Genomic DNA, 13396 nt, shown 5'->3' with positions numbered 1-13396 from the left:
TTTCAAATGCAATGCCCCTTTTATCATGCTGTGCGAACCTCACGCAGAAAGGTTTGAGGTTCGGTTTTGTGATGCTCATTTCGGTTCCTCAGTTCCGATATTACCTGGCGATTTACCTGCATTTTGTGTCCACCCAGCGTTTCGGCCCTGCTCGTCTCTTTGGCGTCCGGCAGCCGGTGCGCTCCCGGAGGAACTGCATCCTTCCTGGCAGGGCCGCGCTGCAGCGCCCCGATAGACCTGCTCTGCCTCGCGCTTTCGGGCGTCCTGCGATCGCAGAACGTTTGGGGATTTTTTTCAGTAGTTTACAAAAGAACTTTGGAAAACGTTAGTGGAAGATAACTTTGCACGATCTGCAGGAGAGCCTCTCTCAGTCGCTGGCAGCAAAGCTTTCCTCGAGGGGAATCGGCGTAAGAGGATGGTTCCTGTGTCACCCGAGAAAGCAGTCGAGTTAATGGTTCAACCATAGTGGCCCAAGATTACAAAGCAAGAGGGTGGGACAGTCCAATGTATAAACAATTTCAAATAAAAGAAGGCACCTATTTTTTTTTGTCATTAATGAAGTCAGAGGAATAATCTTCCTTATTTACATTTTTATCTTCAGGCTATATTGGAAAACAATCTCCCTTCTGAAATTGCAAGCAAGATCAACTTAGTGGACCTTGCAGGCAGGTAATAATATAGCAAAGGAGTAAAAAGATACTGTTCTGTGCAAATGCTGGTATTACTGGCTTAGAAGTTGGCATTTAATATTTTAAAGTTTCTTTAAAATAACAATAAATCTGATTTTTGTGTATGGTAACAAGGCACATTGAGTTAGCGTTGTATCTGTCATCCATTCTTCTGTACTGGGTATTGGGTTTCACCGGAGAAGGGAATTCCTGGGTCCTCAGGTCCAGGGCTCTGCTGCTGCAGATGTTTAGTGTAATTCCATTTGGAAACTGCTACCCGCTGCTCTCAGTAAGTGGCTTTTCCAGTAGCTGGGGGGGCAGTTTTTACCAAACCCGAGCTTGAGGAGAGTAGATCGAGGGAGAGCTCCCCGCTGCTGCCTAGCACGGCAGCAGGGACCCGGCCCTAACTCGGCGCTTGCGTCGTTCGCCTGCCGGCAGCTCCGAAGTCCCCGAGCTCCAAAGTCCCCCAGCTTGGCTACGCGTTTCGGCGAGGCGTATGTGGTTAAGCTGGATGTGGCAGATAACAATAAGGTGGAAATTGTGCTGAGGAGTTGTAGGACTGTTACAGAATGTGACGTTTTTCTTTCTCGAGAATGTAAATTGCTGTGATTATTTGAGCACAGAAAGTAGTTTTGAGGGCATGTATAATTTTTTTCCACAGAGCCAGTCTATCCTTACAGAGTTTTGTAACGTGAGTTGTTTTCTTAGAACCTCTGTGATTAGATTGTCCAATTGAGGCTTGAATGTCTGTTTTGATGGGTCTCTAAAGCAGGTTGTGCCAGCAGCCTTTGACGGTTGTTGGGCTTTCTGAATCAAAAGATCGATGTTTCAATTAAAGTGTTCAAAGTATATCTGTTTTTAACTGCAGAACTTGCAATTTCTGTTTTCTTGCATGTCAAAAAAATGAATAATGCTTTCATATTGATTAAATATTAAACGTTTTTATTTGATTTGCATTATTTTTCCCATGCTTGTGTGCTTCAGTGAAAGAGCTGATCCCAGTTACTGCAAAGATCGAATTACAGAAGGTGCCAATATTAACAAGTCATTGGTTACACTTGGGATTGTCATCTCCACGTTGGGTAAGCGTATTAATTCTTTATGTTGAAGGACATTAATAAAACCATAGGACTCACTCCCCATGTACTATGTTTTAATCTTTGTCTTTATTTACAACAAGAAGGTAAGCAGAACAGTTGTGTGGCTTCTTCATAAACGATAATAACATTTAAGAAAATTAAATAGCTATGGTAGAAAAAGATAAGTCCTTCCATGAGCTCTCTCATATTTTTCTTTCAGCACAAAATTCACAGATGTTCAGCAGCTGCCAGAGCATAAACACCCTAACGAGCGAAGGGGAGAGCAGTCACGCAGGCAGCCCCTCCACAGGCAATGTTGGTGGGACCAGGCGACAGGCTTACATCCCGTACCGTGACTCCATCCTCACCTGGCTGCTGAAGGACAGTCTGGGGGGCAACTCCAAGACCATTATGATTGCCAGTGAGTTTGGTTTCTATTCACTGTTAATTTTTTGCACTGCATTAGCCCCGTAAAATACATCTTCACTGAGGTGCAAAGTCAGCTATGTCACTTATGAAAATTTTCGCATGATCAGATTCTAAGTCCTTCATAGGATATGCAAGGAGTAATCTTACTGAAAGAAAAAGGTGTGCTGATTGTGCATGACATTAAGCATAAGAGATGAGTCTTTCCAAGGTTACAGCTTCGATTTAATGCGATTTATTCACTTACAAATAGAATCTGGAGAAACCAATCTCTATGAGATTGATGAAATATCCTTAAGGATATTTTTGGTTTTGTTTTAAAGAAGCCAAACTAAAAAAATCCACCTTTTTGAAAGACGTTGTTTCAGAGATTGCTTTTATTATAACACCAGTGCTTGTGTTCTCTCTGTAGCTATCTCTCCTGCCAGTTCCAGCTATAATGAGACCATGAGTACCTTAAGATATGCTTCTAATGCCAAAAATATAATTAATAAGCCCAGAGTGAATGAGGTGAGACTTTGAGCTTTGCTTTCATTCTTCCCCAGTTTTGTTGGGTGTATTTAACTTTTTTTCTGTTTATATGCACTCTAAATAAAACTCATAACTGTTTTTCCCAATAGGATCCCGAGTGTTGCAGAAGTCATTTCTTTAATTTACTGCAATTTAAATCATTTAGAATTTCACGTCCATTAGACGTTCTTCTCTGTCTCTTTAGCTTCCCTCCTTCTTCTTTCTTCTCTTTGAATTGTTATGATACACGTTTGCTCTGCATCTTCTTTTCTAAATATTGGCAGGTTTGCAGATCTGTTAAGATTATTGGTTACTGTTTAACCTGTTGTTATAAACACACAACCCTTCCTTTAGGCATGTTAAAAGAACACTGTTAAAGTTGCAAAGTCAAGAATTCAAACGTTAACTTGGCAGGATTAAGGCTGCTTGTGTAGTCTCAATTTGACCTCTTTTCAGTACACCAGATGCTGAAGTCTTTAGGTATATGGGTGCCACGTTTGCCACAGAGACCCGATTTCATTCTTTGGATAAGAACCATGACTGTACGGTAAATTAGCCTCTTAGATTGTGTAGGGATCCTGCACACTCTGCATGTTAAAACATGGTCTGGTGTTAGTCTGATGCTGCCCTGGAGATCTGGGTTCGATCTCTGTCCTGCTGTGCAATACTAGTTCAGACACTTAAACTAAGTTTTTAATATGTATATGTTTCTCATTTTCCAGTCTATATTTCACATTTACGGAACAGAAAAAATATTAACACTCCCAGTCAAAGATGTACAGTCAAGCTGCTAGTTTGACTAGCAGTTGTGGACTTCTTAGATAGTGTAGTGATGAGACCTAAAGATGCTCTTACTGCTTTCTGATGAGAGCTAAAGAATATTCTGTGGGGAAATGTCTTATTCTGTCTTCACAGCAAAGTTGAAATACCGCATAGTAATCAAAATCTGGGATCACACATACTAGAAGTATAAAACTCATGAACTGCTGCTCTTTGGTTGAGCGTTCTTCAACTTGCACTTTGCAGGAGGCTGCACTCTTGCAGGGATCGTGCAATTTAAGGACTGAATCACAGTGTAATCCTTTGAAGGAGATTGGAAACCTTTTAAGGTTTCACAAGAATTCTTGATTCTAGCATTTCCTAATCTTTGAGAACTTGACTTTGCACCTTTACTGGTTCCCTTCACTAGGGAACACTACAGAAATGCAACAGACGTCATCGTGTTGGACCAGATTTACAGCTTCTGGTTCCACAGCAGAACTGGAGTAGTCATACAGAATCTCTCTCACTTGACTCAGGCAACCTGGTCTACACTATAATAAAATTCCTTAGGGCCTGGGTTTTCTAAAAGCCCTCTCCTCTGCTTTTTCGACATACTCTGAAATTCAGCAAGACGACTTTTGTGCATAAGTTTTATTTGTACAGCCTCCTGAATTAAACTCCAAGTTATCTATTCCCGTTCTCTATTTAAAAAAAATGCATTTCCTTCTTTGGGGCCATGTGCTCTCATGCTAACGTTTATGTAATTTATAGTTATCTGAGTATTTTACAATATTCCAGTCATTTCCAGGTCTTTGGAAATTAAATTTAGCCTATGAGCAATAAAATTTTATCATTAGATAAAAGGATAAAGTCTTAGGGATCTAGTTCATCTGTTTGCTCTCCTACAGATACTCTGTTAAATCTTGAGCAGAAAAAAAAAATTCTAATTCAGGGTTTCCCAAATTTAATTTGCAGCAATATCACCAGCACCTGCAAGAGTAGTTTTTAGACATTACTAGTGATGGCAACAGTGTGTTTGGTTTTGGCAGCAGCAGTTTGCAACTCTGACAGGCCACATGCAAGAAAACACGGTCCTGTGGGCGCAGCCCCTTGTTGCATACGACTTCTCAGCCTCTCAAAACGAGATCCCAACTTGTGTCCCCTTGCTCTCTTACACACCCTGTACTGGATGAGTAACTTAACAGCGTGTTCTGACCTTTTGGGGTTGAAAGTGGTGATGTGCCCAGCTATTGTGATGATGGGAAGAAATATTGTGTTAGGTGTGTGCTCAAAAAAGAGAGGAGGTGAAAGTCACGCGGCAAGAAACCCCCTGGGAGCCACTTGCCCCCGAGCAGCACGTCCCAGGGGCCTGGGAGAGTGTAACGGGGCATTGCTGTGGGTTTTTCTTTTCTTACTTACTGTCGCCTGCATTTGCTCCTGGCTTTTGTTTTTTTTTTCCAATATCTGTGTCTCAATGTTTCAGGATGCGAATGTAAAATTGATCAGAGAACTGCGCGAAGAAATCGATAGATTAAAAACGATGCTGCTGAGCTTTGAACTGGTATGTTGACGTCCTCCCAGCTGGAGAAGTGCTGGTGCTCTGGGGAGCTACAGCAGCCTAGTTTCCTCTTGTCAGATTATCTTTCCAGCTTTCTTTTAACTAGAGGGAAATTACATTGTTCTTTGAGTCATTTCAAAATAATTATAAGGCTAATTGCCTTTCTGACATTTCTCCTTTTTCTGGTGTTATATTAATAATCACAAAGTATAAGCTGTTGTGAGATGATTAGAAAGGACTTACTGGCTGTCTTCTGTGGAGTCAGCTGGCTTTGTTGCCAAGAAATACCTTGAAATATTTGTCTTGTAGGGGTAGAGAGCACCAAGACATTGCAAATCATTAATTATTAATGTAATTTCCCTGACAGGCTTGTTGCAGTCCTCTTCCCCCAAAAAGTGAGCTAGCAGACCTTGACCGCAGTTTGAAGGTACAGGTTGCCTGTACACTGTCCCCCACAAGAAACTGTGAGTGTCTCTAAGCCTTCACAGTGCAGCTGGCACTCTTTGTGGTTTTTTAATTTGGAAAAATAATAGTTTCTTGGCTTTCCATACCATAGGGAGTACATTTTTCTGAGAGAAACTGCAGCGAGACTCCAGGATTTACTGACACAGAAGTGTCTCTCTGTTGATGCCCCCTCTGCAGCTCTCCATAGAGAGTTGCATGCAGTAGCTAGAAAGGAGTTCACAAGCAAATTTAGAAGGAAGCATCAAATGTGTGTCTGTTTAATCTTTACTTCCCCTGAGTTCATCTCCCTGAAATCATGGAGAGTGGCAGAAGGTGGTTGCCAGTTGTGAATAAGGAAACCAACTCGCGGGTCTCCGTAATTGTTGTTTGTGCAGAGGAATTCCAGTCCTTCCTGGAGTGACGACAGGGACGGAAATCTGACCGAGTTGGTCCTCCAGAATGAGATGAAGGTGTGTATGATCTGTTTGATGCTGTGACCCGCTCCTGCTCCACTGGGGTAGCATTGCCATAGTTTTGAAACCACGGTGCTGAAAATGTTTTTATCATAATCCTTTCCTTTTTGGTCTGAGTTTGCAGAAAAGTGCCAGCCTTAATGCATATTGGGTGTTCTTTACCAATTTTGTGATGAACGCCTCGTGTGTCCTAACTAGGATGCGATGGATAGTATCCCATTAAGTCTGCACAACCTGTTCCATCTCTGAAGCTGTGCAACCATATCACAATAGTTCGCCATACAGGTCTTTTGTCTTCTAAGATTAAACTCCTCCAACTCACTCGAAGGAAACTATTGTGCAGTCACCAAATTATAAAGTTTTGATCGCTAGGGACCTGGCGAGGTTTTGAACGTCTTGGTTTTAAATGTTGCTTAAGCTTGTCAGACAGGCAAAATACCTAGTTTGGAAATCCTTAAGTCAGCATGATCATATGTTTTTCAGATATTTTGGACTAAGTCTTCAATTGGCTAAACCTGCTTCACTAAGTGGTAGTACATTTTTTACCTGATTGTTTTAGTAGTCACAGAAAGGTACTACAATTAGAAAGATACCTACATTTCAGCTAGTGAAATAAATTGCAAGAGTTTATAGTAATTGGGGTGGGGAGGAGGAAGCTGTTCTTTCTGAGGAAGTGTGTGTATGAGAAAAATTAACCTCTTTCAAAGGTAAAAACATTTTCTCTCCTGTTTTCCTTTAAGATCGAGCAACTGACCAAAGACTGGACGAAGAAGTGGACAGACAGAAAAGCCATCATGGAAGAATACAGTGTGGACATCAACAGAGAAAAAGCTGGAGTAACAATAGATTCAAGTTTACCTCATCTAATGGCGATGGATGATGATATCCTCAGTACAGGAGTGGTGCTTTATCATCTCAGGGTGAGACATTATCACTTGTGTTCTTTTTCCTTTTAATTTCAAAATGTGTGTTTCCTTTGGGAGTGGAGAGCGAGTAAGGCTGCATTATTACACTAGCTGTCAAAAAGTAAAGGCCATAATCCCCAAGAAGAGCAAATGTATGACTACACAGAAAATAACAGCAAAACAGGACACATGAAGAGGAAGGAAAAGGAGTGCGTTCTCTATCACCTGTACAGAGCAAACCACAATGACTGGAATAATAATAAGTTGACCTCTTGCAAATGCAAGACTATTTGGTAATGTATTTTAAGCAAAGTAGATGCCCGAATGCCCTACATGTGCATGGAAATAATTTTTGCCCGCAGAACATGAGAAAAGATCACACGTGTGTGTGTAAAGGTGAAGGATGGTGCTTAAACTATACTAGACATATTGGTCCAGATTTTACTGGTACTAGTATACCTGAGACTGGAATGCTTGTATAGGTGCAGATCAAATGTAATGGTAAGCTTCGACAAGATCACTTTGGCAGTGACTTCTGTCATCTGCTGTTTTAACCTCATCAGGCCTGCTAAGTGCGTTCTGGCTAGGGAGCTTGAGTGCCACTTGCTTCTGATCCCGTTTGAGTGGCTATTTTCCAGGATCAGGCAGAAATCTTGTCTTCATAGGAATCTTTTTGCTGTGTAGCTGCTCATTTAGGGCAAGGTTTTCACCAAGATACTTCCACAGCATCGTGTGTGTATTTTGCCGTGTTCTAACTGCAGATGTGCGTGGCTAGGTCAAATGTTTTGGGGGGTGGGGGTCTTTTAATAAATCAGCACTAATCTGGATTTTAACTTTGTGATGATATTTAAATGAATAGTAGTTATGAAAATATTGATGATATTTAATACAAAATGAATGATGCATGGGCAGCTATTCAGAAGTGCACTCATTAGCAAAACAATGTGTTAATATACAGTTAAAACCATGTGTCTGCCTACTAATAAAAGATCTTCATCCAAACTTAAGATCTGTGCTACTTGATACATTTTAGGGACCCTGAAAGTTAGGGTTTTTTTCTCCTATTAAGAAATAGCAACAAGTATTTGGGATAAAAATCATACTATTCATCACTAAATTGAAGGAAAAACTGTACTGATTTTCCTCAGGCCAGCACAGAGAAATTGTACCAGGTAATAATTACATATCAAGTAGTAACATTCAGTGTTCTACAACATCCACCTTGAACTACTCAATCCTACATTAACATTAAATATTTATTAAAGGTAATTGCCACTACGTAATTTTTTTCCATTGTGTGGCAGTTTGGAAACAGTAAATATTTTCATATACTAATTTTAGCAATGAGTAAAGTAATTTAACTATTAATTTTAATAATGAAATTTGGTTTGAAGAGTCACCTTCTGAAGTCATTAACCAGTGTCTCATTTCACACTAACATCTTTGTCCCCTCTTTCTTTGCTCCTAGATGCTGCCTTTTCTTTTCTTTGTGCTTTGCATCTTTTAGACTCTGGTGTCTATTACCTTCGTCTGAACAGCAAGAAGGTAAAACATTAGCAGTTTATTAGGGTTTTGATGTATGGCAGTACGTTATTTTGTATTTTTAGGGAGGGGACATGGCAGCAGTCTTCAGATCATATAGAATAAGCAGTGTTACTCTTTCATTCTCTTGTTATTCCATAGTATTAATTGCACTAATCAATGCTGTGTCTTTGCTTACAGAAACTTTCTTTCTGAGGTTCTGTTCTTTTTTTCTGACTCTCTTTAACAAAAGTAAATATTCACTCTATAATGTAACTGGCTTTTTTTTGCATAACTTAAAAATACAGGATTTGTTTGTATCAGTTTAGAAAAAGACATACTTTTTCTTCATAAACTCTTCTGGAAGTTGGAGTACTCCCAAAACTGAAGGGAGGAGGTAGTCTCTCTCCTCTCTCTGTGGCTCTGTAATCTGCCTTGGGAATTCCTCCCTTTCTCAGGAAACACTGCCAAAAGAAGGCAATAGTGCAGAGGGGACTTTAACACATAAATGAACATATATCTCAGTATGTTAAGGTGAAGCTATGCAATCGTTTGATTTGGAATTGTCTGTCTTCCACTTTTTCAGGTAGAATAACCAATATTAAAGTAGGAAAGAGTATCTCTCTTCAGCACATTTAAATTACTAGATGAATAATAGCATTCAGAAATGACATTGAAGTGGGTCTCGTTTGTGGCAAGTTCTGTTCTGTTTTCTTCTTTAATGTGGATAACTTTGCTTGCACATTATCTGTATCCTTGCTCACGGCTGCAGTGTTTTGTTGCACTTAAACTCAGCTGGGATCACTCCACTAACTGGGTGTGTTCAGCTATTGGGAATTTCATGAGCAAATGTGCTGTGATAACATTTTTTGGGTTTAATTGTATTCCCAGAGAATTATTTCAGCACTCTGGACAAAACTGTCGTTCAGAGGTATTATAATATCTCTTTGCTTGGTGAATAGGGTGATCGATAAAGAGGTGTTTTGGGGGTCAGTTTATTTTTATTTTTATGCGTGTGAAGTACTTGGTGACAACTCAATTGATTGCTTGAAGTAAGTCGAAGGCAAAATGAATCATGAAATTTTCCTACAAGATGTGGCCAAGGCAGGTAGATATTTTGCGGCTGAGTCTGCTGAACATTAATCTGACACGTAACTAGAAAACTACCCCAGAGTAGGGGCACTGGGCACAGCCCAGCTTTCAGCCTCTGCAGCGAGGGGGTCTCCACGGGGCTCGTAGGTTCAGTTTGCCGCTGTTCAGAGATCCGAGACCTATGAAGAACTAAACGATAGTTGTTCCCTTCCCCTCTGATGCCAAGAAACCACAGAGATTTATCTGTATTTAACTGTAACTACATCGTCTTACAGTAATGCACGCCCTCCTGTTTCGCAGTCTTAAGGCTTGTAATTATTCATGCTTCATCTTTAAAGCTAGGTTATAATATGCTTGGCACAGAGGGCATTATTCTAACTGGGATTCTAACTAGGAAAATCAGGTAGTTCAATGACCATGATTTTATATAACTTTAAAAGTTTCTGCTAAACTTGTTCAGTTTGTTCAATAACCACTGTTAATATAATATAAATATATTTTAAAATGGTCTGGCTTTGTTTTCCTAAGGAAAAAGACAGAACTGGTAATGGAACGTGTTGGGCAGGCCATAACTTCATTGCTTTTATTAGTAGTTTGTTTTCATAGTTTTGATTAAATGACTCTGTTTTGTTGATATTCCCACTGTAATGTAAGAATACAGTCTCCCTTCCATCATTGGCCCACAACATGGTTCTGGTCTACATGTCCTTGGGACTTTTGTTCCTAGGCAGTTCTTTTCATAGAATCAGTAAGGATGGAAAGGACCTCTGGAGATCATCTAGTCCAATCTCCCTGCTCAGCAGGGTCATCTAGAACATGTTAGACAGGGTGGCATCAAGGCGGGCCTTGAAGATCTCCAGAGAAGGAGACTCCACAACCTCTGGGCAACCTGGTCCAGTGCTCCGTCACTCTCACAGGGAACAAATTCCCCCTCACGGTCAGGCAGAACTTCCTGTGCTTCAATTTCTGCCCATTGCCTGTTGTCCTGTCACACGGGACAACTGGAAAGAGTTTGTCCCTGTCCCCTTGACACCCTCCCTTCAGGTACTTATACACATTGATAAGATCCCCCCTCAGTCTTCTCTTCCCCAGGCTGAAGAGGCCCAGCTCTCACAGCCGTTCCTCATAGGGCAGGTGCTCCAGCCCTCTGACCATCTTCGTAGCCCTACGCTGGACTCCCTCCAGTAGCTCCATGTCTTTCCTGTACTGGGGAGCCCAGAACTGGACACAGTACTCGAGATGAGGCCTAACCAGGGCTGAGTAGAGAGGCAGGATCACCTCCCTTGACTTGCTGGCAGCACTCTTCCTAATGCACCCCAGGATACCATTGGCCTTCCTGGCCACAAGGACATATTGCTGGCTCATGGTTCAACTTGTCATCCACCAGCACTCCCAGGTCCTTCTCTGCAGAGCTGCTCTCCAGGTCAGCCCCCAGCTTGTCCTGGTGCCTAGGGTTATTCTTCCCTAGGTGCAGGACCCTGCACTTGCCCTTGTTGAACCTCAGGAGGTTCCTCTCCGCCCAGCTCTCTAGCCTGCCCAGGTCTCTCTGAATGGCAGCACAGCCCTCTGGTGTGTCAGCCACTCCTCCCAGCTTGGTAGCATCAGCAAACTTGCTGAGGAGGCACTCTGTCCCCTCATCAAGGTCGTTGATGGAGAAGTTGAACAGGGTGGGACCCAGTGCTGAGCCCTGGGGGATGCCACTAGCCACAGGCCTCCAACTGGACTCCACGCCACTGATGATGACCCTCTGAGCTCTGCCTTTCAGCCAGTTCTCAGTCCACCTCACTGTCCACTCTTCTAACCCACACTTCCTGAGCTTCTCTAGGAGGATGTTATGGGAGACAGTGTCAAAAGCCTTGCTGAAGTCAAGGTACACAATGTCCACTACTCTTCCCTCATCTACCCAGCCAGTCATTCCATCCTAGAAGGCTCTCAGATTGGTTAAGCAAGATTCGCCTTGGTGAATCCATGCAGGCTACTCCTGATCACCTTCTTTTCTTCCATATGTCTGGAGATGACATCCAGAATGAGCTGTTCCATCCCCTTTCCAGGAATGGAGGTGAGGGTGACCAGCCTAGTTGCCTGCATCCTCCTTCTTGCCCTTTTTGAAGACTGGAGTGACATTGGCTTTCTTCCCGTCCTCAGGCACCTCTCCAGTTCTCCATGACTTTTCAAAGATGATGGAGAGCAGCCTGGCAACAACATCCGCCAGCTCCCTCAGTACCCATGGGTGCATCCCATCCAGGCCCATGGATTTGTGGATGTCTAGCCTGCCCAGAAGGTCTCTAATCCTATCCTTCTCAACCAAAGGAAAGTCTTCCCTTCTCCAGACTTTCTCCCTCACGTCCAGGCTGCAGGATTCCTTAGCAGTGAAGACTGAAGCAAAGAAGGCATTCAGTAATTCTGCCTTCTCTGAATCCCTTGTCACTATGGCCCCCTCTCCAGTCAGTAGCGGGCCCACATTTTCCCTAGTCCTCCTCTTGCTGCTGATGTAGTTGAAGAAGCCCTTCCTGTTGTCCTTGACCTCTCTTGCCAGACTCAATTCCAACTGGGCGTTAGCCTTCCTCGCCGCATCTCTACATACTCTGACTGCATTCCTATAGCAGGAATAGCCTGTCCCCTCTTCCACATTCTGTGTATTTTCTTCTTCTGTCTGAATTTGTCTAAGAGCTCCTTGCTCACCCATGCAGGTCTCCTGCCCCTTTTGCTGCCCTTCTTACTCATAGGGATGCACCGCTCTTGAGCTTGGAGGAAGTGACGTTTGAATATTAGCCAGCTTTCCTGGACCCCCCCTTCCTTCTAGGGCCTTAACCCATGAGATTCCTCCAATTAGGTCTCTGAAGAGCCCGAAGTCCACTCTCCTGAAGTCCAGGGTTGCAGTCCTGCTTGTTACCTTACTTCTTTCCTGCAGGATCCTGAACTCCACCATCTCGTGGTCACTGCAGCCAAGGCTGCCCCCAACCTTCACATCTCTAACCAGTCCATCTCTGTTGGTAAGGACAAGGTCCAGCAGGACACTCTTCCTCGTAGGCTCCTCCACCACCTGTGAGAAGAAGTTATCATCAATGCATTGGAGGATCCTCCTGGACTGCTTGTGCCTTGCTGTGTTGTCCCTCCAGCAGATGTCAGGGCGGTTGAAGTCCCCCATGAGAACCAGGGCCTGTGATCATGAGGCTACCTCCAGCTGTCTATAGAAGGCCTCATCAACTTTCTCTTCCTGGTCAGCTGGCCTGTAGTAGACACCCACAACAGTGTCCCTCATGCCGGCCGGCCCTTTGATCTTCACCCATAAGCTCTCTACTGCCTCCTCCTCTTCCACCCCTAGGCAGAGCTCGATGCATTCCCGTTGCTCTCTCACATAAAGAGCAACTCCACCACCTCACCTTCCTGGCCTGTCTCTCCTAAAAAGCACATAGCCACCTGTGGCAGTGTTCCAGTCATGTGAGCTATCCCACCATGTCTCCGTGATTGCTCTGTGAATTTATTTAATGTTCAGGTTTGGGAACGTTCCCACTTCTATAATCACTGAGACAACGTTTTTATAAATGTTATAAAAGCTTATGATGCTTATAAAAGCATCAAAACGTGTTCACGTTCAAAATACTTGTCTCAAGCACATTCAAGAAATCATCCGGTGAGGGTTACTTCATCTACTGGCGTTGCAATAGGAGAAGCTGAAGGAGCAGCAGGATTAGAGCAGTTGCATCGCTGCGAGGGCCCAGGCTGAAGTATTACAGAGCAGCAGCTGTGGTTTGCTCTAAACAATCCGGTCAGAGATAATTTATTTTAGGTATTTACTAAGATGCTGTACTAGAGCTTTTTTAATCGTTATGTATAATTTGCTTTCAGTAACTGAGTTTTAATTTCTTTTTTCTTGGTTAGGAAGGAACTACCAAAATTGGAAGAAGTGATTCAGATCAAGATCAGGATATTGGTAAGAGAATGAGATTACAAATTA

At 42.7% G+C, this 13396-nt stretch overlaps 1 protein-coding gene across 1 annotated transcript in view; it reads left to right on the top strand.

Moving 5' to 3' along the window:
* STARD9 (StAR related lipid transfer domain containing 9) overlaps positions 1-13396 on the top strand; it is a 106860-nt gene that overhangs the window by 55850 nt on the left and 37614 nt on the right. The window contains exons 10-17 of the mRNA XM_062576256.1: positions 602-669; positions 1653-1750; positions 1968-2168; positions 2586-2683; positions 4929-5006; positions 5843-5917; positions 6661-6840; positions 13321-13372. Coding sequence (XP_062432240.1) covers positions 602-669; positions 1653-1750; positions 1968-2168; positions 2586-2683; positions 4929-5006; positions 5843-5917; positions 6661-6840; positions 13321-13372 — 850 coding nt within the window. The remainder of the gene's footprint in view (positions 1-601; positions 670-1652; positions 1751-1967; positions 2169-2585; positions 2684-4928; positions 5007-5842; positions 5918-6660; positions 6841-13320; positions 13373-13396) is intronic.

This window comes from Rhea pennata, chromosome 5, assembly GCF_028389875.1.
Source record: "Rhea pennata isolate bPtePen1 chromosome 5, bPtePen1.pri, whole genome shotgun sequence".
In the NCBI taxonomy this organism is placed as follows: domain Eukaryota; kingdom Metazoa; phylum Chordata; class Aves; order Rheiformes; family Rheidae; genus Rhea; species Rhea pennata.
The sequence above is the reverse complement of the archived record's forward strand: the minus strand, read 5'-3'. Positions and strand labels throughout refer to the sequence as shown.